General features: G+C 47.7%; 1 protein-coding gene across 1 annotated transcript; it reads right to left on the bottom strand.

Moving 5' to 3' along the window:
* Positions 1-2,471: 2,471 nt before the first annotated feature.
* AVPR1B (arginine vasopressin receptor 1B) lies at positions 2,472-8,010 on the bottom strand. The gene is made up of 2 exons (XM_040262950.1): positions 7,068-8,010; positions 2,472-2,800 (listed from the first exon to the last, which is right to left on the bottom strand). Exons 1-2 carry the CDS (start codon positions 8,008-8,010, stop codon positions 2,472-2,474), a joined length of 1,272 nt encoding a protein of 423 aa, XP_040118884.1.
* Positions 8,011-21,337: the final 13,327 nt, after the last annotated feature.

The following is a 21,337-nucleotide window of genomic DNA, read 5'->3' as shown; positions in this document are numbered from 1 at the left end:
CTCATGACACTCAGCTTAGTTCTCTTCTCTTAAGGAGGCCTAAGGAGACTTCTTAGAGCTAAGTGGCTTCTTAAAGAAGTGTATCCCCAAAGCCACAGCCACCCCTCAAAGCTTCCCTAGGAGTGGAGGGCAGAGCGTGACTCTTCCCCAGTGCTGCTCTCAAAAGCTCTTAATTAGATTAGCAATCAGTCCCCACAGTATTATACCTTCATGGGTCTAGAAGTTCATGGGTTTACAAACTGCCTACATACCCACAGTCCTATTTGACCCTCATAGCAAAGAGAGCTTCCTTGGTAGCTCAGCCAGTAAAGAATCTGCCTGCAATGCAGGAGACCCCAGTTCGATCCCTGGGTCGGGAAGTTACCCTGGAGAGGGATAGGCTACCCACTCCAGTATTCTTGAGCTTCCCTGGTGGCTCAGATGGTAAAGAATATGCCTGCAATGCAGGAGACCTGGGTTGAGACAATCCCTTGGAAGAGGGCATGGTAACCCACTCCAGTATTCTGGCCTGGAGACTCCCATGGACAGAGGAGCCTGGCAGGGTACAGTCCATGGGGTCACAGAGTCAGACACGACTGAGTGATTAAGCATGCAATGAAGAGAGCAAGGTCACTTGGGGCATCATGGTGGTAGAACCAGGGCCTGACTTCACCTGATGCTTTTCCCACCATCAAGACCATCACTTAGATTAGAGCCAGAATCATGGAGAGGAGGTTATTCCAAGGTATAAATGCCACTGGAGATAATGAGGAGCAGGACAAAGTCCCAGCTTCCCCCTGCCAGGCCCTCTTGGCATTAGCATCATGTAACTGCTGGCAATTGACACTTCTGAACTGTGGTGCTGGAGAAGACTCTTGAGAGTCCCTTGGACTGCAAGGAGATCCAACCAGTCCATCCTAAAGGAGATCAGTCCTGAATATTCATTGGAAGGACTGATGCTGAAGCTGAAACTCCAGTACTTTGGCCATCTGAGGCGAAGAGCCGATTCATTGGAAAAGACCCTGATGCTGGGAAAGATTAAGGGCAGGAGGAGAAGGGGACGACAGAGGATGAGATGGTTGGATGGCATCACCGACTCGATGGACATGAGTCTGAGCAAGCGCCAGGAATTGGTGATGGACAGGGAGGCCTGGCGTGCTGCAGTCCATGGGGTCGCAAAAAATCACATACAACTGAGCGACTGAACTGAACTGTGGGAAGAGGTGGGCAGCATGGCTGTGGCAGGACCCACAGTCACCAAAATTGAGTCAGACAGCATAAATGTCACTATCATGAAAATCCAGCAATTCTCCTAGAGCTTTGGGTTAGGGAGTCCTTTGTGCTTCTCCAGCCTTGCAAGTCATGAAAGGTTCGAGCTGGGAAAGACCTTGAAGAGCATCTCTATTCTGCAGGCAAGGAGCTGAGGTCCAGAGAGGGAGGTTAAGTTCCCAAGGTCGTACAGATACCACCAGGCAGAGCCGGGTTTCCCATCCTGGGCTCCTGACTTGATCGTGGCAAGCATGTGATGTGTGCGGAAGCTCTGAAGAGCCTCAAACAAATCCAGAGCCACGACTAAGTCACACTTTCTCAAAGGATGTGCCCTCCACGCAGCCCAAGAGGCAGGAGCCACGTGGACCCTGTGAAGGGAGGGGGATGTGCGACCAATCCCTGCTGCTTCCAAGACTTCCTCCCGCTCAGAATTTGGTGACCATTTTCATCTCCTCTTTCCTCACTCATTCTTCCCACACTCACCCCAGTGGGCCATCCCACCAAGAACATGCAGTCCTTTGCCTTTTCACCCATCTTAACTATAAATGAGGGCATTTGGGAGAAGATAAGCGGCATTTGCAGAGTTTTTACCAGTTGCCAAGCGCTGTGCTACCCCTCACCTCCCTTCGGTAGACAGGTGAGTGGAGCAGGCAAAGCCCCCACACCTGTTCACTTCTCTTCCTTAAGCACGCCTCTCTCTGCCAACGCCCCCTCCCACACACACCCATCTCAGGATTCAAATAGGGTCCTCCTTGCAGTTATTCACTCCTTCCCTCTCATGGCTTAACTGGGATGCACTAGTCAGATTAGGCTGGGACAAACAAGATAAGATACCAGCCTCTGAATCCCTGCTGCCTGTGGACCCCTAGGCAGGAGAGCCCAGATCTACAGCACCATACCTATCACACACCTGGTCCCCAGACACGCTGTGAATACGGCAGCATCAAGGAAGCAGACAGTCTGAGTCTCCCTGTTTCCCAGGACGTGAGGTTGGGCGGCCAGCTATGACACCAAAGATAGGAGCGGCCTTTCCGGCCTCCTCACCCTGCCTCAAGCCGAGTCAAAGGGCATAAATGTCGCTGTCAGGAAAATCCAACAGTTCTTCTAGAGCCTATTGGTTAGGGTGTCCTGAAAGGTTCTAACTGGAGAAGGCCATGGAGAGCATCAGGCTGGGCAGTGCTGAGATGGGCAAAGATCCTCCGCCAGACTCTGGGGTGTGCTTCCTAAAAGATGCTGGTCTCAGTGGCAGCATCGCCATCTACCTGCTCTGTGCCCCGCAGGGAGTCTTTGGGCCCTGGTTTTCTGCTGAGTCCGGGGCTGAGGCCGCGGGCAGGCAGGCCACTCGAGCGGGTCAGCAGGGTGGCATGGCGGCTGGACAGACTGCCGTTGGAGAGCCGCCTGCGCATCCTGGGCCCAGCGCCTCTGCAGCAGGCCAGACGGCGCAGGGCATGCAGCCACAGGTGGCTGTTGAAGCCCATGTAGATCCAGGGGTTGCAGCAGCTGCTGAGGTTGCCCAAAAGCATGGAGATGGTGAAAGCCACATTGGTCGAATCTGCCAAGGGAGAAACACAAGGATTTCAGAGCTGGAAGGGACCTGGGAGAGAGTCCTGCTCCCTACAGAACAGAGGAGGAAGTTGAATCCCAAGGAGGATCACGTGGGGTTCTATAATCAGACAGGATCACAGCTGGGACTCAAACCTGGGACTCCTAACTCCAGGGTTTTGCCTCACTGATTTATTTATTCATTTTGTGCCACAGGGTGATAACAGGAGCTGAGGCTTGCTCTAAGCTGACTTTAGAGACACAGACATAGTCAGCGACAGGAGCAACCAGAACTGGATCACTATCTTTGTTCCGAAATCTTGAATTGTGAATCCCCTAATGGATATCAAGCACGGGTGAGGCAATTTCTATAAAATCTGCAGGAAAAATAACCATGATTCTAGCCAAGTTTGGGCACACCTGCATTCCCACTTATGTCATAGATACGGGTACACACTGCCCTCTGAGTTCTGTGCTCCTTGACCCCTTAGGGTCCGTCCCAGTGATTCTGTCTTTCAGTTATTGTCCGTGTGAGTACTGACTGTGCCAGGCCGGTGCTGGGGACCTCGTAGGCAGTGGAGCCTGACAGCCTAGAGGTCCCATGAAGCTGCCTCCAACTGTGCAGCTTCTAGGTATAGGGCATCCAGGCATCTCATTCCCGGCCAGTGCTGTTCTCCGTCATCAGAAATTACATCCAGAGAATGTCCCTTCTGCAGGTAAAACTAATTTCTCTCCTGGACAGTCAAAATGCGAGCCTTCAAAGACTCCGATAAGATTCCTTCCAGATATAATACTCTTTCTGAAAACTAAAGGAAACTTCTCATGTCAACAGGAAAGCTGCTGGGGTGGGCCCCAGCCTTCTGCCAGATGCACCATGGCTAAGCTATGGCACAGGCTGCACACTGAGTTGCCCAGCTCTTTAGTGGAGGCTGTAGAATCACTGAGAGCCATGGCAGAGCTGGAAGGAATTGAGGGTTATGGCACAGACCTGAACCTAGGTCTCCCCTCTTTAAAGCAGCAATTCTGCACCCTGCCACCATTTCAACCAGTGAACTCAAAGGCAAACCTCAAGTGCCTGCTCTGTAAAGTGCCATGAAAGCTTCCAATATGCTGGGTCCTTGGGTGCTCTCCAGTGTGGTACTTGCAGCCCAAGAGAAGGAAAGATACAGGGTCAGGATATTTGAGAGAAAGCATGAATCAGAGTTGAGAAGCATAGAAGTGAGAGCAAGGAAGGAGCACTTTTAAGCAGAGGTGGGGGACCAGCCTCAGCAACAAACCCAGGCTCCTGCAGCATGAAGGCGTCAGGCCTGCACCCCAGTTGACTGAACACCTGGGGCCTGCAGACATTTGAGAAGTTGTTTTGGCTAAGGTGTGCTCCATCAGTATGTGTATGGCGCCTAGACTAGGCCAGAGACTGAGGGTTTCCAAGGTTTCTTCACTTGGGAAGCATCTGTTTGGATTGGCCCCCCCCCCCGAGCCAGGCCCAGGTAGGGGCTCGAGATACACCTTGAGCCTTGGAGTCTTTGGAGACTCCAGCTCAGTCCTGGAGGGCAGACCTGCTGCAGCGCGGCCTGGCAGAGGCTCCGATGGTCGGGGGCAAGGGCAAGCGCAAGGAGACAGCTTCCTGCCAAAGACTCGGGGACGAGCGGCCAGGAGGCCAGCGTGCCGTGGAGGGAAGCTGGGTGTACCGGAAAGCAAGTTTAAAGTAGTGAATGTCTGCTCAACTCAGAGTCCCCAAAGGGCTTCTGGTTTTCTGAGGGACGCTTCGTTCCTGCACTGCTTACTCAGAGAGGCCCTTGATAAGTGATAAGTCACTTATATATGGGTCTGAGGGACAGGTTGATGATGGTGGTGACTACAGGAGGCAAGCAAGAAAGCTTCTTGTAGGTTCCTTGATAATGGGCGAACGGCCTTCTCATCACTGGTGCCACCAGCTCAGCTATGATTGTTGGGAATAAGACAACAATAAAAGTCTGGATAAAGTTTGGCCCAAAAAGACCTTGATTCAATTTTTGGCTCCATCTCTTACTAGAAGTGGCACTTTGGACCAGTTATTTCACCTCTCTGAAGATCAGATTACTTAGATGTCAAGGGGAAAAGGTCACCCCTAAGTAGCACAAGGCCTAAATGTGCTTGGCACATAGAAAGCCCTCCTTCCTTCTATTCTGTGCTTGACTAGAGGTGGGGGCAGTCCCTAGAACAGGTTAGGGGTAATATGCTCATTGCTTAAAGGGTAATTTTATAAATAGCCTCTGGTCCACACTAGTGTCCAAAAAGTGGTTAAGAAGGGGTACAATGGGACTGTTACAATTCAGTATTGCTGAACTCTCTCTCTCTCTCTTTTTTTTTTTAGCTTTTAAAAAAATTTATTTTTAATTGAAGGACAATTGCTTTACAATATTGTGTTGGTCTCTGCCATACATCAAGGTGAATCTTGCTGAACTCTCTGGCAGAGTTGTGTTAATGTCATGAACAACCTTCCCCTTACTTCATCTTTCCAGAAAAGATGTTTGGCTTGAGCATGCCCTAGGATGAGCAGATTGAGACTAGAAACAATAGCACAGGGAAGGGAGATCACTCTAAGAGCTGGTAGGAAGTGGCAGTCTGGGTCTGCTGGTCAGTGAGTCCTCAGGAAGCTTCCAGAGCAAACTGTGCACAGGGCGTCCCTGGGGCAGTCATGCGCTGCACCCATCATACACCCCGAGCTGCGCATGAAGAGTCTGCTGTACTAGAGAGCACACAGTCACCCTGACAGGTGACCACACACTTGTCCCCACCCCCTCTTCTTAGGAGAGCAGGAACAGATGTCTTTGAATACCACTTGCCAGCGTTTGGGCTGCCCAGAAACAGCACTTTTCTTTCTCAGGACAAGCTCACCCCCAAATGGCCTGACCTGTTGGCAGTATCTGAAACTTAGGCTGCCGTCTATCTCACTCCAAAAAATGACCAGAATCAGGCCTCCCACGTCCCACCTGGAACACAGTCCTCTTAGAAGGTCCCATTTTGTTTTTCACATAGGAGGAAGGCCCTTCTCTTCATCACTTCCAGAGCTAGAATTTGGAAAGCAGGGGTACGGAGTTGAGGAAAGAAACGAGGAGATTCCAGGCCTAGGTTCTATTCGTCACTTCGCCACTTCCTAGCTGTGTGGCCTTGAGCAGGTCAGGTATCCTCTCTGAGCCTCTGCTTTCTCATTAACAAGACAAAGGGTTGAACTTGGAATTTCAGGGTTGTGCCCCAGGGCTAATTATTTGAAAATGGCTGTTGAAAAGGAGTTCAAAGTCTTGTTCAGGTATAGCAGGGGAAGAATGCTGAGAGACACACTTCATGGGCCACAAACTGCCATCTGGACCAAATCATTTGAAAATCCCTTTCAAACTGTCTAGCAAACTGTTGCTTGGCCAAATCTACTCATGGTCATATCTTCATTAGGGCCAAATAGTATTTTAAAATGCTTAAATTAGTTGCCAAAATTGTAGAATATGGAAATTTCACATTACAGGTACTCACATGGCATGTTTTGACTGGATGGGAGTCACAGCTGTCCCTTTTCACACCGGTTTAGGCACCATCTTTAAAGCTGCACCTGTTTGTTACCTGCCTGACCCTGGCAGCCTCTGTGCTGTGCTGCCGTGCTAAGTCACTTCAGTCGTGTCCGACTCTGTACGACCCCATGGACTGTAGCCCACCAGGCTCCTCTGTCCATGGGATTCTCCAAGCCAGAATACTGGAGTGAGTTACCATGCCCTTCTCCAGGGGATCTTCCCGACCCAAGCACCGAACCCACGTCTCTTAAGTCTTCTGCACTGGCAGACGGGCACTGGCAGACTAGCACCACCGGGGAAGGAGGCTCAGATGGTAAAGACTCTGCCTGCAGTGCAGGACACACGGGTTCAATCCCTGGGTCGGGAAGACCCCCTGGAGAAGGAAATGGCAACCTGCTCCAGTATTCTAGCCTGGAGAATCCCAAGGACAGAGGAGCCTGGTAGGCCACAGTCCGTGGGGTCGCAAAGAGTCAGACACGACTGAGTAACACGCACATAATGCTAAATGAGATCTTAAACAGCTTTGAAGGGATCGATAGAAACCATTCAAAATGAATGCATACTAGAACGGTCCCGTTCCACACCGGAACAGACACCACCTTTATCTGCTTCACCCATTTGTTGCCTGCCTGGCGCCGGGAGCTACTGTGGCCCTGGCTAACGCCCACCGTCTCTCTCTGCATTTTCCCACCTCCTGCTCCTGCCTCTGCCTTCCCAACCAGATCACACACTTGCCTTCATCGGGGGCATTCTCATCCCACACAGACCACATCTGGACACTGAAGAAAGGCGCCCAGCAGGCGATATAGGCCAGCACAATGACGAAGGTCATCTTCACAGTTCGGATCTTGGCCCGCGAGATGGTGCTGACGCTGCTAACCCGGGACGGCAGCCCCCGCGTGGCTGCCACTGGGCCGCGAGGAGCAGACGGCCTGTTCCCAGGGCCCCAGCTCCCTCCTTCAACCTGCCCAGCCTCCGTCTTGACTTTGAGGTTCTTGCAGATTTCGTGGCAGATGAGGCTGTAGCAGGCTGTGAGCATGGCCACTGGCAGGATGAAGATGGCTAGGGTGGTCCAGGTGATGTAGGCCCGTGGCCCCCAAGGGAAGCGGAAGTCTGCCCAGCAGTCCAGCACTCCAGAGCCCTGGATCACCTCTCGTACGGAAAAAATGAAGACTTGAGGGAGGCTGAGGACGGCCGCCAGCAGCCAGGGGGCTGCGATGAGCGGGTAGGTGGACCGGCTGGGCTGCTGGAGGCTGCGCAGGGGGTGACAGACGGCCAGGTAGCGGTCCAGCGTCATGGCCAGCAGCATGTAGGTGGAAGCAAACATGCTCAGCACCTGCAGGTACTTGACGGCCCGGCAGAGCGGGTCGGGGCCCCGGAAGCGGTAGGTGATGTCCCACAGCAGCTGGGGCAGCACCTGGAAGAGCGCCACGCCCAGGTCGGTCAGAGCCAGATGCAGCACGAGCACCTGCAGGCGCGAGCGCTTGCGGGCCGGCTGTCCCACCGTCAGAAGCACCGTCAGGTTGCCCCCCGTCGCCAGCGCCAGGACAGTGGCCAGGACGCCGATCTCCACCTTGGCCAGCTCCTCATCGCGGCCCAGCCAGGGTGTGGTGGCGTTCCCGGCAGAGAGGGTGCTCCCCGAGGTAGGAGCAGCCGTCCAAGGAGGCCTGGAATCCATGGTGGAAGTTTGCTGGGAGAGAAGCGGGCCGGGAGGCGGGGATGGACGCAGAGTGTGAGCGCAAGTAGAGAGGCCGGAGGAGTGAGACGGAGTGGGCAGGAGGAGGTTAAAGATGGAAGAAAGGGGAAGGGTGGGATGACCAAGAGGAGGCTGAGACGTGTGGCAGGAGTTAAGAGGGCAGGGATGGAGAGGATGAGGGAGAATGAGGTAAGGAAGAAGATGCTGAGCCCAGAGAGGGGCGGGGGACCCGGGAGCGAAGGGAAGCAAGAGTCAGGGAGCCGAGGAGTCCGGAAGGGGAGAATGGGCGAGGCTGGGCAAGGCGAGCCTTCTGGAAGGGTAAAAAGGCTGGGGGAGCTGGCACCACTCCCCAGTGCGCCTCAAATCCACTTTCCCCAAACTTTCCTGGAAGCCGGGTGCCCCTAAACCTGTTTGCAGGAGCGCTCCTGGCCGGAGGAGTCGCTGGAAAACGCCGCTGAGCCCAGACGCCCGGGCTGGTGGCTCGGCGCGAGCAGGCTTTATGCGCTCGCATCCGAGAGCAGCGGCCCCTGCGCGCCGCGTGGCTCCTGCCGGGATGGGCGGAGTGGCCCCGTAAGCGACCAACCGCGGGGCCCAGAGAGGGTGGCTGGGGGGCGGGGGGTGCGGGAGTTGGGGACTCGAGGGAGGCCCGGGAGGAGGGGCAGACGGGCAGCTGGGCCCCGGACAGACAGGGAGCCGGAGAAGCCGACGGCGTGGCGAGCGCTCACCGGCCGGCGGGGCCCGCGGACAGACGAGCTCCCCGTGGCTCCGCCTGGAACCGTCGGACTGTCTCCCGAGACAGGTGCGCGCCCAGGACACGCGTGGTGGCCGCCCGCCTACCGGGGACCCCGAGGCCGGCAGCGCTGGGGGGTCCCTGTCCCCCAGGTAGCCCCCCAAGGGTGGCCAGGTGGGCGAGGCAGCGCCCCAGACGGAGCCCTGGGCCGTCGGCGGTGGCGTCTGACCGCAGGCTTTGTGGAAACCTGGAGCCATAAAGGCGGGAAGAAAATAAAGGCGAGGCTGTGGGTGGAGAGGAGGCAGCGGCGGAGAGCGCGGAGGGAGAGCCGGTCCTGGGGAACCGGGGTCCAGGGGAACCGGGGTCCAGGGGAGGGCTTCGCCTCCAGGCTTCCCGGAGTCTTTCACCAGCGCTCACCTCAAGGCGGTTAACCACCCTGGGAGGCAGAAAACTGAGGTGGTGGAAGTTACAGGATTCGCTCTAGAAAATCACAGAACTAGGGAAGCAGTGGAGGCGGGACTAGACCCAGTGCTTTTCCCAGAGCGGCCTTTGCTAACATCCGTGAGAGGCACGGGTGCAGATAAAAAGAAACCACCAGGGCCCAGAGGAAGCTTACAGTGCGGTGGAGACAGTGCACCAGTGCCGTGGAACAGGGTGTGAAATTCATTTCATTTTTAGTACATAGAGGAGGTAGATCACTGGGACTCCAGAGCAGGAGTTTCTTAGGAATGACAACAGCATCGTCCGCTACCCTCAGAAAGGCCAGGGCCCATCATCATACCAGAGGTCCGCTTGTCTTGCCTTTTAATCAAACCTGACCCCCGTTTATAGTGTCATCCGTCCACCCATGTATCCAATTAAGGTCCCTTCCTGACTCGCCTCAGTCCTACACAGCCTGCACATTCATCTCCAGCTAGTCCTTCACGGTTCAAACACTCACATTCCTCACCTAAAATATATTAGCATCTTCCTTTTGTGCTGTGCAGCCCAACCCTTTGACAGCGAAACTCAAAAGGGCTGTTTGTCTCCATCTTCTTACTCCCATTCATTTCTCGATGTATTCATTTAAAATTATATATAGTTAAACATATGATATCAAACTATATGTACCATTCTGGAAATTGCTTTTTAAATTCCACTTTATTTTTTAGATCTGCCCATGGTAATATATAGATCTAGCTTATTCAGTTTCTCATGCACACTACTGAAGTACGTGAATATAATGCATTTTGTTTATTCATGATTTTAGGTTATTTTCAGCTGTTTTAGCTATTTAATTTTTAATGCTGCAGTGAACATTCTTTATATATGTGTACTTGTGTTCATGTGAGAATTTCTCTCAGGTGTACATACAGATGTATATGCTTGATGTAAGTATTATTGGACCATACAGTGTATGAATTTTCAATTAGATAGATCCATATCTTAAATTTTGTCTCCAAATGTGTTGTGCCGATTTAGTCTCCCACCAGTTGCGTTTCAGTTTTCCACCGTCGTCACAGTCAGACTTTCTAATTTTCAACAATTAGATAGATATGAAATAGCATCTCATGTTGCTTTTATTCTATTTCACTGACTATTCATTATTTTGGGTATCTTGCCATGTGTTTATTTGTTGTTTGGACTTTTGTGAGTTGTTTATATCCTCTGCACAATTTTTGATTAGATGGTTTTTCTTATCAGTTTGTAGGAAATCTCTATATGTTCTGATATGAATCTTTTAAATATTCTGATACATTGCATATCTTCTTTAATCTATCACTTATCTTTTGTTTATGGGATCACTTGTTACAAAGAAAGTTTAAATTTTAATGAAATCAGTATTTTTTTTTTATCATTTCTGCTTTTTGTGACTTGTGTTCCCTATCTCAAGAACAGAGAGGTCCTGTATTTCTTTCTAACCCATTTAACATTTGGTTTTCATTTTCTAGGTCTTAATCCATTTAGAATTTATTTTGTGTATGTGTGAGATAAGAATCAACTTCACTTTTTTCCCACATGATGAATCAGTTCTCAGTTTATTGAGTACTCCATTCCCACTGTCACCTGTATAATATATTAAGTTTCAAAATCTGTATATGGTGCTATTTCTGGGATCTCTGGTCTGTTCCATTGTTTTATTTTTTATCCCTGTTCTATTATTTCACTGTTTTATGTTCTAAAGCTTTATAGTAAACTGTAATGTATAGGAAAAAAGCCAACAAGCCTCCATCTTGTTCTTATTTTCAAACCATTTTAGAAATTGTGAGTATCAGTTTGTCTAGTACCACAAAAATTTCTGTTGAGTTTTCATTTGAAAGCATTGAATTTAAAGAATATTTTGGGGGGGAATTGACATATTTATAATTTTATTCAGATCTATTTTATGTCCTCCAATAATATTTAATAATTTTCTTCATAAATGTCTTCCCACAGAGGAGCCAGGCAGGTCACCATCCATGGGACCACAAAGAATCGGACACGACTAAGCAACTGATCAGCAGGCACTTTTTCACAGGTTTACTCCCATGTACCTAGTAATTTCTGTTGCCACTCTACATAGAATTTTGTTCTATCATATTTTCTAATAACTATTATTTGTCAGTTATTGCCAGTATTTGGGGGTAATATTGATTTTTTAACTTGCTCTTAAATTTAGCAATTCGCTGCACCCTCTTATATTAGTAAATTATTTTGGACTATCTATGCTTACAATGTTCTCTGCAAACAGCAATCATTTTTTGTCTTTCATTCCAATTCTATTTAACTCATCTCTTTTCCTTGTCTTAGTGTAATAGCTAAGACTCCACTACAGTGTTCAATAGCAGACAACATTGATTTCTGACTTTAGTGAAAATGCTTCTAAAGTTTCATCATTAAATATCATACTTATGGTAGATCCTCTTCACTTTGTAATTTTAAAAATATCCTCATTTTTTTACATGCACATAGTTTAAAGATTTTATTTTCTTGGGCACCAAAATCACTGAGGATAGTGGCATAGCCATGAAATAAAAAGATGCTTGCTCCTTGGAAGGAAAGCTATGACAAATCTAGACAGCATATTAAAAAGCAGAAATATTACTTTGCCAACAAAGGTCTGTCTAGTCAAAGCTATGGTTTTTTCAGTGGTCATGTATGGATGTGAGAGTTGGACTATAAAGAAAGCTGAACACCGAAGAATTGATGCTTTTGAACTGTGGTGTTGGAGAAGACTCTTGAGAGTCCCTTGGACTGCAATGAGATCAAACCAGTCCATCCTAAAGGAAATCAATTCTGAATATTCATTGGAAGTGCTGATGCTGAAGGTGAAGCTCCAGTGCTTTGGACACCTGATGTGAAGAGCTGACTCATTGGAAAATACCCTGATTCTGGGGAAGATTGAAGGCAAAAAGAGAAGGGGGCAGCAGAGGATGAGATGGTTAGATTGCATCACTGACTCAAAGGACATGAGTCTGATCAAACTCCGGGAGATAGTGGAGGATAGAGGTGCCTACAGTGCTGCAGTTCATGGGGTTGCAAAGAGTAGGCCGTGACTTAGTAACTGACAACAGCAACAATATATATATATATATGTTGCTCTTTGCCATGCTCTGGAGGAGGGCATGGCAACCCACTCCAGTGTTCTTGCCTGGAGAATCCCCATGGTTAGAGGAGCCTGGTGGGCTACAGTCCATGGGGTCTCAAAGAGTCAGACATGACTGAGCAACTAAGCTCAGCAAACTTCCCAATAGAGTAATCGGAATAATGAGTCTCCATCTGAGGCTGACTTTATATGAACTGAAAGTTGAATCTGTAAGGAGTAATAAAGATTGATAACGTCTCTCAGTTAAAATATTTAAAAATTTAAGAAAGACCTGGTTCATCCTCACATGATTTAATCTAATCCTTTACAAAAGGATTTGCCTCCATGGATTTGAATGTTGGCTACTGCATTATAACCAGTAGCCTAAGATGCAGAGAAATCACAATTGAAATTCTTAGATGGCCACTTCAAGTAAAGAAGAAAGAAGTGTTCTGTTTTCATATGTTCAACTTGAACATAATATGTTCAGAAATAGATCTACAATGGAAAATAAAATTTATTTGTATACTTATCAATAACTCTTCTGTTAATAATCTTCCATTTTGTCCAGAAGGGTGAACTCCAAATTCTTCCCGCATTATTATTGGCCAGTGAAGAATGGAGAATGTGTGTTCCTCTTGTATCACACCAAGACCTGGGCGGAAGAAAGCAGATAAGAGTATTTTCGTCCGTAGCCTCTGGGTGCCTGGCATGCAGAGGCTTCTTCTTGGTTGGGACTCGAATGCTCTTAGCATGTTGAGTTACTTGCCAGAGCCGGCGCTTCAGAGAGATGCTTGGTTCCTTGTCTTCACACTTGTCATCCACCAGCCACTGGCCTTTCTGCTTCCCTGGGTAACCCTTGATTCACTGTCCCAGAAGTGTCTAGATGGAGGAAGCAGTCTGGGAAAGATGGGCACTATGGGGACTAATGGACCTTTTAGAGCCTTGTTGTAGCCACTGTCTTCTGTTAAGTTGGTTTAACCCTGAGACTGATGGACACCCAATGGGTAAAATAAGTTGGTATAGAGAATGGGAGAGGCATCTGAACAGGTGTTGAACTCAGGGACTCTCCAAAAGCTTCCAGTTCCTCTCACCACAAAACATCTTGAAAAGTCCTAGAATGTAGGAGTTGAAAGGGACTTATACCTTGGTTCAGACCAAGAGAATTAGAGACCATCAAATCCCATTCTCTCCTTGTCCAGAAGTAAGTCCAGCCTGAAAGCCAAAGACATGAGTGAGGTTCTCAACACCACATGGATATCTAAAGTGAGAGCCTGGCCAAGTCTGTCCTTGTGCTCTTTGCCCCATCACTCCCCCAGGACAGTGATTCTCCACCTTGACTGTACAATGCAACCTCCTGACAAACTGTAAAATGCCGAGGCCTCACTCACAGACAGAGAAGGCAATGGCAACCCACTCCAGCGTTCTCGCCTGGAGAATCCCGGGGACGGGCAAGCCTGGTGGGCTGCTGTCTATGGGGTCGCACAGAGTCGGACACGACTGAAGCAACTTAGCAGCAGCAGCACCCACAGAAATTCTATTTGGATCCACTGCTGAAGGGCAAATGTTTTAGCACTGAAGCTGATAAAACACTGCTTGACCCATACTAGAAGGCCAGTAAGTTTTTTGTTGAATGTTAATTCAGAATTTAATGAGCACAAACAAATAAATGGATTATCCCCAGCAGGTAAGGTTTTATTTTATTTATCAACTTAATTGTAGACATTTAAAAATATTCACAGAAGTAGAGAGACTACTGTAATTATTTTTATAGTATATAATTTACCTTTAGAGGTTTTCTGAAGAGTAGATCAGAGAAGTGACTAATGCTGCTGAGAATTCTCACACCCCCATGGGGCCAGGGTTGAGTTACCTGTATGCAGTATGTTCAGGAACCTCTCAGACCATAACCCCCTGAATATGTAGCTGTGAGAGATGCAAATGGGGGGACCCAGTGCCCAGGCATCCTGGAAGCCAGAAACATAGCAAGCAGCTAAAGTCGGGAGGCCTTTTATACAATATGCATCTTTTGCAAGCCCGGCCCTAGGGCAGTCCTCAGCTCCAACCAGGTGAAGCAGAGTTAGTGCTAGACAGTGTCACCGGGGCTAGGGCTGTCTCCCAGAGGTATTCAGCTCTCTGGGGTGGCTTTTTAGGACAGGAAGTGATTCTGTTATCTTCAAATAACAACGCCTTTGACACCCATTACGGGACGGTTGAAACTTTCCCCATTAATTATCATTAGTTCATGAGAAAGTCTTGGTTTTGGTTACAAGCTCATTGTGGCTATCAGAACTCTTAAATAAATTTCCTTGAAGTTTAATGAAATGAAAGCAGTGACTCACCGAGGATAAATGCACAGCTTATCTTTCTAGTTTCCGGGTAAGCTGGTCCCCAGCCAACTTAGTGGTCTTGGCTGTTTGAGGTTAGGAGCCCTGGAAAGGGGGGGCCCTGGGGTGGGGCACAGCTGCTGAGCTCATGAGATCAGGAAGGTGGGGGACAGCTGCTGAATTCTGCTCCTTCCTCTAGTGCTCCCCACGCCCCCAGGGAAGTAGAGTCTCGTCCTTAAGTAGGCCAACGTACATCCCCGCCTGACCTCCGTTCAGCTATGTAAGAGGAGGGCGGTTTGCTTTCAGCACCTTTAAAGCCTGCTGTCGGGATCTCTGTGCCTCTTTTCCTTTACTTCTTGCCCCATCCCCTCTCCACGTTTCCAAGCCCTCATGCTGTGCCCGGCAGCCCAGGGATCCCCATGGCAAGTTTTCCTGCCCAGGTTGGGTAGGCAGATGGGTAAGTGACAGCCATGTTAGAGATATACCTCTCTCTTTCTCTTCTCATCCACACTTACCTATTCGGTGACCTAGTAACAGAGGGCAGTGGCAGGGAGCTCATTAATCTATATTGTTAGCACATACAGGTAGGTAGCGTGGAATGGTCAGGGCATCTATTATTTATCCCTGGTGATAACAATATCCCCAGCTCTTACCATAGCTCTTGGTACATAGTGGGTGCTCAATAAATGTTTATTGGAAAGATGGATGAAAGAAATGGAAAAACCCCTGGACCTAAAGCTGGACCCACATTCTCCTCTTGGTGCTGTTCGTAACTCACTGTGTCTTTGATGATGTCACCTCATCACTCTGGCCTCAGTTTCCTCTTACATAAACCAAGGTGGTTGGATGAAATTTCCTGCACTGCCTCTTTTATGGTTCTAAGCTGATACAAGTCCTGATCCGTGCTGAGGAGATATTAATACTTACGTTTAAAACAGACCTGAGAAACAATATCTAACCCAAGGAGAAGCTCTAATTCTGAAAATTCAGAGCCCACGCAGCCAGGAAAGTCAAAGTCATGGGCCAGATTAGTTTTCTGGGGGCTGATTCTGACTCAGTATCCAAGACAGCAGCGGGTATCAGCAGCTGCCCCACAGAGGATGCCTGAAGGCCATGCAGTGGGACCAGGCTGCAGGGGGTGCTGTGCAGGGGGTTGTGCAGTGGGTTATGCAGGGTGAGAGGCTTACCTCTGTGAGGTGCCTCCCACACCGGTCCATGCCCATGCCCTTCCCAGGGTCGACCTAAATTCACATCTGATCTCTAACGTATTTCCACCATAAGAATTAGGTGTCCTGATTGCCTCAGTTCAAGGAATGTCACTGTGGAGGCATCAAGGGCTAGTTTAAAATGGAATAAACAGCAAGGACCTACTGTATGGCATAGAGAGCTATATTCAAGATTGAACCCAGATCTTCCAGCATTGCAGGCAGATTCTTTACTTTCTGAGCCATCAGGGAAGCCCCAAAGTGAAGTGAAAGTCGCTCAGTCGTGTCCACCTCTTCGCGACCACATGGGCTATACAGCCCGTGGATTCCTCCAGGCCAGAATACTGGAGTGGGTAGCTGTTCCCTTCTCCAGGAGATCTTCCCAACTCAGGGATTGAACCCAGGTCTCCCACATTGCAGGTGGATTCTTTACCATCTGAGCCACCAGGGAAGCCCATTCAATATCTAATACCCTATAATGAAAAAGAATCTGAAAAAGAATATATATGTGTATGTGTGATAAGCAAATCATTTTGCTATACACCTAAATAAAACACTGTAAATCAACTATACTTCAATTTTAAAAAAGGAAAAGCCAGTGAAGGCTTAATGAAAATAGAGACAATATTGTGGACCAAAGATTACATGGGAGGGTGGATTTGGGTGACCTACAGACTTGACATACTTTATTATGAATTCTCACTGCAACCCTGGAAAATAAACACTGCATTATAATTCTTTCCGTCTCTCTTTCTCTCAATGGTGAGGAAATTGAAATGATTCACAGAGGTTAACTGACTTGGCCACAGAGCCAGTAAGTGAAGGACCAGGATTCCAAATCTTTTCCAGAAAAGACTTCAGAACTCAATCTTTCCACTGTTCTTAGGTACTTCAAAGAGGTAACAGAAAAAGATTGCAGCATTCCCCATTATGTACTCAATAAAACAATATAATAACAACTAACGTTTACATACTCTTCAGAGCTGAAAAATTATTTTACATTATCTCACTTAATTTTCACCATGATCTGAGCCACAGTCAGCTCCTGGTCTTGTTTTTGCTGACTGTATAGAGCTTCTCCATCTTTGGCTGCAGAGAATATAATCAATCTGATTTTGGTGTTGACCATCTGGTGATGTCCATGTGTAGAGTCTTCTCTTATGTTGTTGGAAGAGAGTATTTGCTATGACCAGTGCGTTCTCTTGGCAAAACTCTATTAGTCTTTGACCTGCTTCATTCTGCATTCCAAGGCCAAATTTGCCTGTTACTCCAGGTGTTTCTTGACTTCCAACTTTTGCATTCCAGTCCCCTATAATGAAAAGGCCATCTTTTTTGGGTGTTAGTTCTAAAAGGTCTTGAAGGTCTTCATAGAACCATTCAACTTCAGCTTCTTCAGCATTACTGGTTGGGGCATAGGCTTGGATTACCGTGATATTGAATGGTTTGCCTAGGAAATGAACAGAGATCATTCTGTTGTTTTTGAGATTGCATCCAAGTCCTGCATTTCAGACTCTTTTGTTGACAATGATGGCTACTCCATTTCTTCTGAGGGATTCCTGCCCGCAATAGTAGATATAATGGTCATCTGAGTTAAATTCACCCATTCCAGTCCATTTTAGTTCGCTGATTCCTAGAATGTCGACATTCACTCTTGCCATCTCCTGTTTGACCACTTCCAATTTGCCTTGATTCATGGACCTGACATTCCAGGTTCCTATGCGATATTGTTCTTTACAGCATCGGACCTTGCTTCTATCACTAGTCACATCCACAACTGGGTATTGTTTTTGCTTTGGCTCCATCCCTTCATTCTTTCTGGAGTTATTTCCCCACTGATCTCCAGTAACATGTTGGGCACCTACTGACCTGGGGAGTTCCTCTTTCAGTATCCTATCATTTTGCCTTTTCATACTGTTCATGGGGTTCTCAAGGCAAGAATACTGAAGTGGCTTGCCATTCCCTTCTCCAGTGGACCACATTGTGTCAGACCTCTCCACCATGACCTGCCTGTCTTGGGTGGCCCCACACGGCCTGGCTTAGTTTCACTGAGTTAGACAAGGCTGCGGTTCGTGTAATCAGATTGGCTAGTTTCCTGTGATTATGGTTTCACCACCTTATTGCCAAATTCAGACTTAACTTGAAGAAAGAAGGGAAAACCACTAGACCATTCAGGTATGACCTAAATCAAATCCCTTATGATTATACAGTGGAAGTGAGAAATAGATGTAAGGGACTAGATCTGATAGATAGAGTGCCTGATGAACTATGGACAGAGGATAGTGACACTGTATAGGAGACAGGGATCAAGACCATCCCCATGGAAAAGAAATGCAAAAAAGCAAAATGGCTGTCTGGGGAGGCCTTACAAATAGCTGTGAAAAGAAGAGAAGCAAAAAGCAAAGGAGAAAAGGAAAGATATAAACATCTGAATGCAGAGTTCCAAAGAATAGCAAGGAGAGATAAAGCCTTCCTCAGCGATCAATGCAAAGAAACAGAGGAAAACAACAGAATGGGAAAGACTAGAGATCTCTTCAAGAAAATTTGAGATACCAAGGGAACATTTCATGCAAAGATGGGCTCGATAAAAGACAGAAATGGTATGGACCTAACAGAAGCAGAAGATATTAAGAAGAGGTGGCAAGAATACACAGAAGAACTGTACAAAAAAAGTTATTCACAACCCAGATAATCACGATGGTGTGATCACTCACCTAGAGCCAGACATCCTGGAATGTGAAGTCAAGTGGGCCTTAGGAAGCATCACTACAAACAAAGCTAGTGGAGGTGATGGAATTCCAGTTGAGCTATTTCAAATCCTGAAAGATGATGCTGTGAAAGTGCTGCACTCAATATGCCAGCAAATTTGGAAAATTCAGCAGTGGCCACAGGACTGGAAAAGGTCCGTTTTCATTCTGATCCCAAAGAAAGGCAATGCCAAAGAATGCTCAAACTACTGCACAATTGCACTCATCTCACATGCTAGTAAAGTAATGCTCAAAATTCTCCAAGCCAGGCTTCAACAATACATGAACTGTGAACTTCCAGATGTTCAAGCTGGTTTTAGAAAAGGCAGAGAAACCAGAGATCAAATTGCCAACATTCGCTGGATCATGAAAAAAGCAAGAGAGTTCCAGAAAAACATCTATTTCTGCTTTATTGACTATGCCAAAGCCTTTGACTGTGTGAAGTGAAATGAAGTGAAGTCGTTCAGTCATGTCTGACTCTTTGCAACCCCATGGACTGTAGCCTACCAGGCTCTTCTGTCCATGGGATTTCTGGAATGGATCTTCCCAATCCATGGATTGAACCCAAGTCTCCCACATTGTAGGCAGATGCTTTACCATCTGAGTGACTGTGTGGATCACAATAAACTGTGGAAAATTCTGAAAGAGGTGGGCATACCAGACCACCTGACCTGCCTCTTGAGAAACCTGTATGCAGGTCAGGAAGCAACAGAACTGGACATGGAACAATAGACAGGTTCCAAATAGGAAAAGGAGAACATCAAGGCTGTATATTTGCTTATTTAACTTATATGTAGAGTACATTATGAGAAACGCTGAGCTGGAAGAAGCACAAGCTGGAATCAAGATTGCCAGGAGAAATATCAATAACCTCAGATATGCAGATGACACCACCCTGATGGCAGAGAGTGAAGAGGAGCTAAAGAGCCTCTTGATGAAAGTGAAAGAAGAGAGTGAAAAAGTTGGCTTAAAGCTCAACATTCAGAAAACTAATATCATGGCATCTGGTCCCATCACTTCATGGCAAATAGATGGGGAAACAGTGGAAACAGTGGCTGACTTTGGGTTTTTGGGCTCCAAAATCACTGCAGATGGTGATTGCAGCCATGAAATTAAAAGACACTTACTCCTTGGAAGGCAAGTTATGACCAACCTAGACAGCATATTAAAAAGCAGAGACATTACTTTGCCAACAAAGGTCTGTCTAGTCAAGGCTATGGTTTTTCCAGTAGTCGGGTATGGATGTGAGAGTTGGACTGTGAAGAAAGTTGAGCACCAAAGAATTGATGCTTTTGAACTGTGGTGTTGGAGAAGACTCATGAGAGTCGCTTGGACTGCAAGGAGATCCCACCAGTCCATCCTAAAGGAGATCAGTCCTGGGTGTTCATTGGAAGGACTGATGCTAAAGCTGAAACTCCAATACTTTGGCCACCTCATGCGAAGAGTTGACTCATTGGAAAAGACTCTGATGCTGGGAGGGATTGGGGGCAGGAGGAGAAGGGGACGACAGAGGATGAGATGGCTGGATGGCATCACCGACTTGATGGACATGAGTTTGAGTAAACTCCGGGAGTTGGTGATGGACAGGGAGGCCTGGCGTGCTGCAATTCATGGGGTCGCAAAGAGTAGGACAAGACTGATCGACTGAACTGAACTGAACTTTCACCATAGTTCTTTCAGATGGTTATATCAGTCCTATTTTTAAGGAGGTGGATAATAAGGTTCAGAAGACTTAATTACTAAGCCAAGACCACTTCAGTTTAGTTCAGTTCAGTCCCTCTGCTGCTGCTGCTGCTAAGTCGCTTCAGTCATGTCCGACTCTGGGTGACCCCACAGATGGCAGCCCACCAGGCTCCCCCGTCCCTGGGATTCTCCAGGCAAGAACACTGGAGTGGGTTGCCATTTCTTTCTCCAGTGCATGAAAATGAAAAGTGAAAGTGAAGTCACTCAGTGGTGTCTGACTCTTCACGACTCCATGGACTGCAGCCTACCAGGCTCCTCTGTCCATGGTATTCTCTAGGCAAGAGTACTGGAGTGGATCAGTCCCTCAGTCATGTCCAACTCTTTGTGACCCCATGGACTGCAGCACGCCAGGCCTCCCTATTCATCACCAACTCCTGGAGTTTACTCAAACTCATATCCATCAAGTTGGTGATGCCATCCAACCATCTCATCCTCTATTGTCCCTTTCTCCTCCCACCTTCAATCTTTCCCAGAATCAGGGTCTTTTCCAATGAGTCAGTTCTTCACATCAGGTGGCCAAAGTATTGGAGTTTTAACTTCAGTATCAGTCCTTCCAATGAATATTCAGGTCTGATTTCCTTTAGGATGGACTGGTTGGATCTCCTTGCAGTCCAAGGGACTCTCAAGAGTCTTCTCCAACACCACAGTTCAAAAGCATCAGTTCTTCAGTGCTCAGCTTTCTTTATAGTCCGACTCTCACATCCACACATGACTACTGGAAAAACCATAGCTTAGACTAGACAGACCTTTGTGAGCAAAGTAATGTCTCTGCTTTTTAATATGCTGTCTAGGTTGGTCATAGCTTTTCTTCCAAGGAGCAAGTGTCTTTTAATTTCATGGCTGCAGTCACCATCTGCAGTGATTTTGGAGCCCAAAAAACCAAAGTCAGCCACTGTTTCCACAGTTTCCCCATCTATTTGCCATGAAGTGATGGGACTGGATGCCATGATCTCAGTTTTCTGAATGTAGAGTTTTAAGCCAACTTTTTCACTCTCCTCTTTCACTATCATCAAGAG

This window comes from Oryx dammah, unplaced genomic scaffold, assembly GCF_014754425.2.
Source record: "Oryx dammah isolate SB20612 unplaced genomic scaffold, SCBI_Odam_1.1 HiC_scaffold_21, whole genome shotgun sequence".
Classification (NCBI taxonomy): Eukaryota; Metazoa; Chordata; class Mammalia; order Artiodactyla; family Bovidae; genus Oryx; species Oryx dammah.
This window is presented reverse-complemented; position numbering and strand designations above follow the sequence as displayed.

Coding starts and splice junctions, on each gene's coding strand:
- AVPR1B (XM_040262950.1), bottom strand. CDS start 8,010: ATGGATTCCAGGCCTCCTTGGACGGCTGCTCCTACCTCGGGGAGCACC. Junction 2,801..7,067: donor TGAGAATGCCCCCGATGAAG/GCAAGTGTGTGA, acceptor CTCCCTTGGCAG/ATTCGACCAATGTGGCTTTC.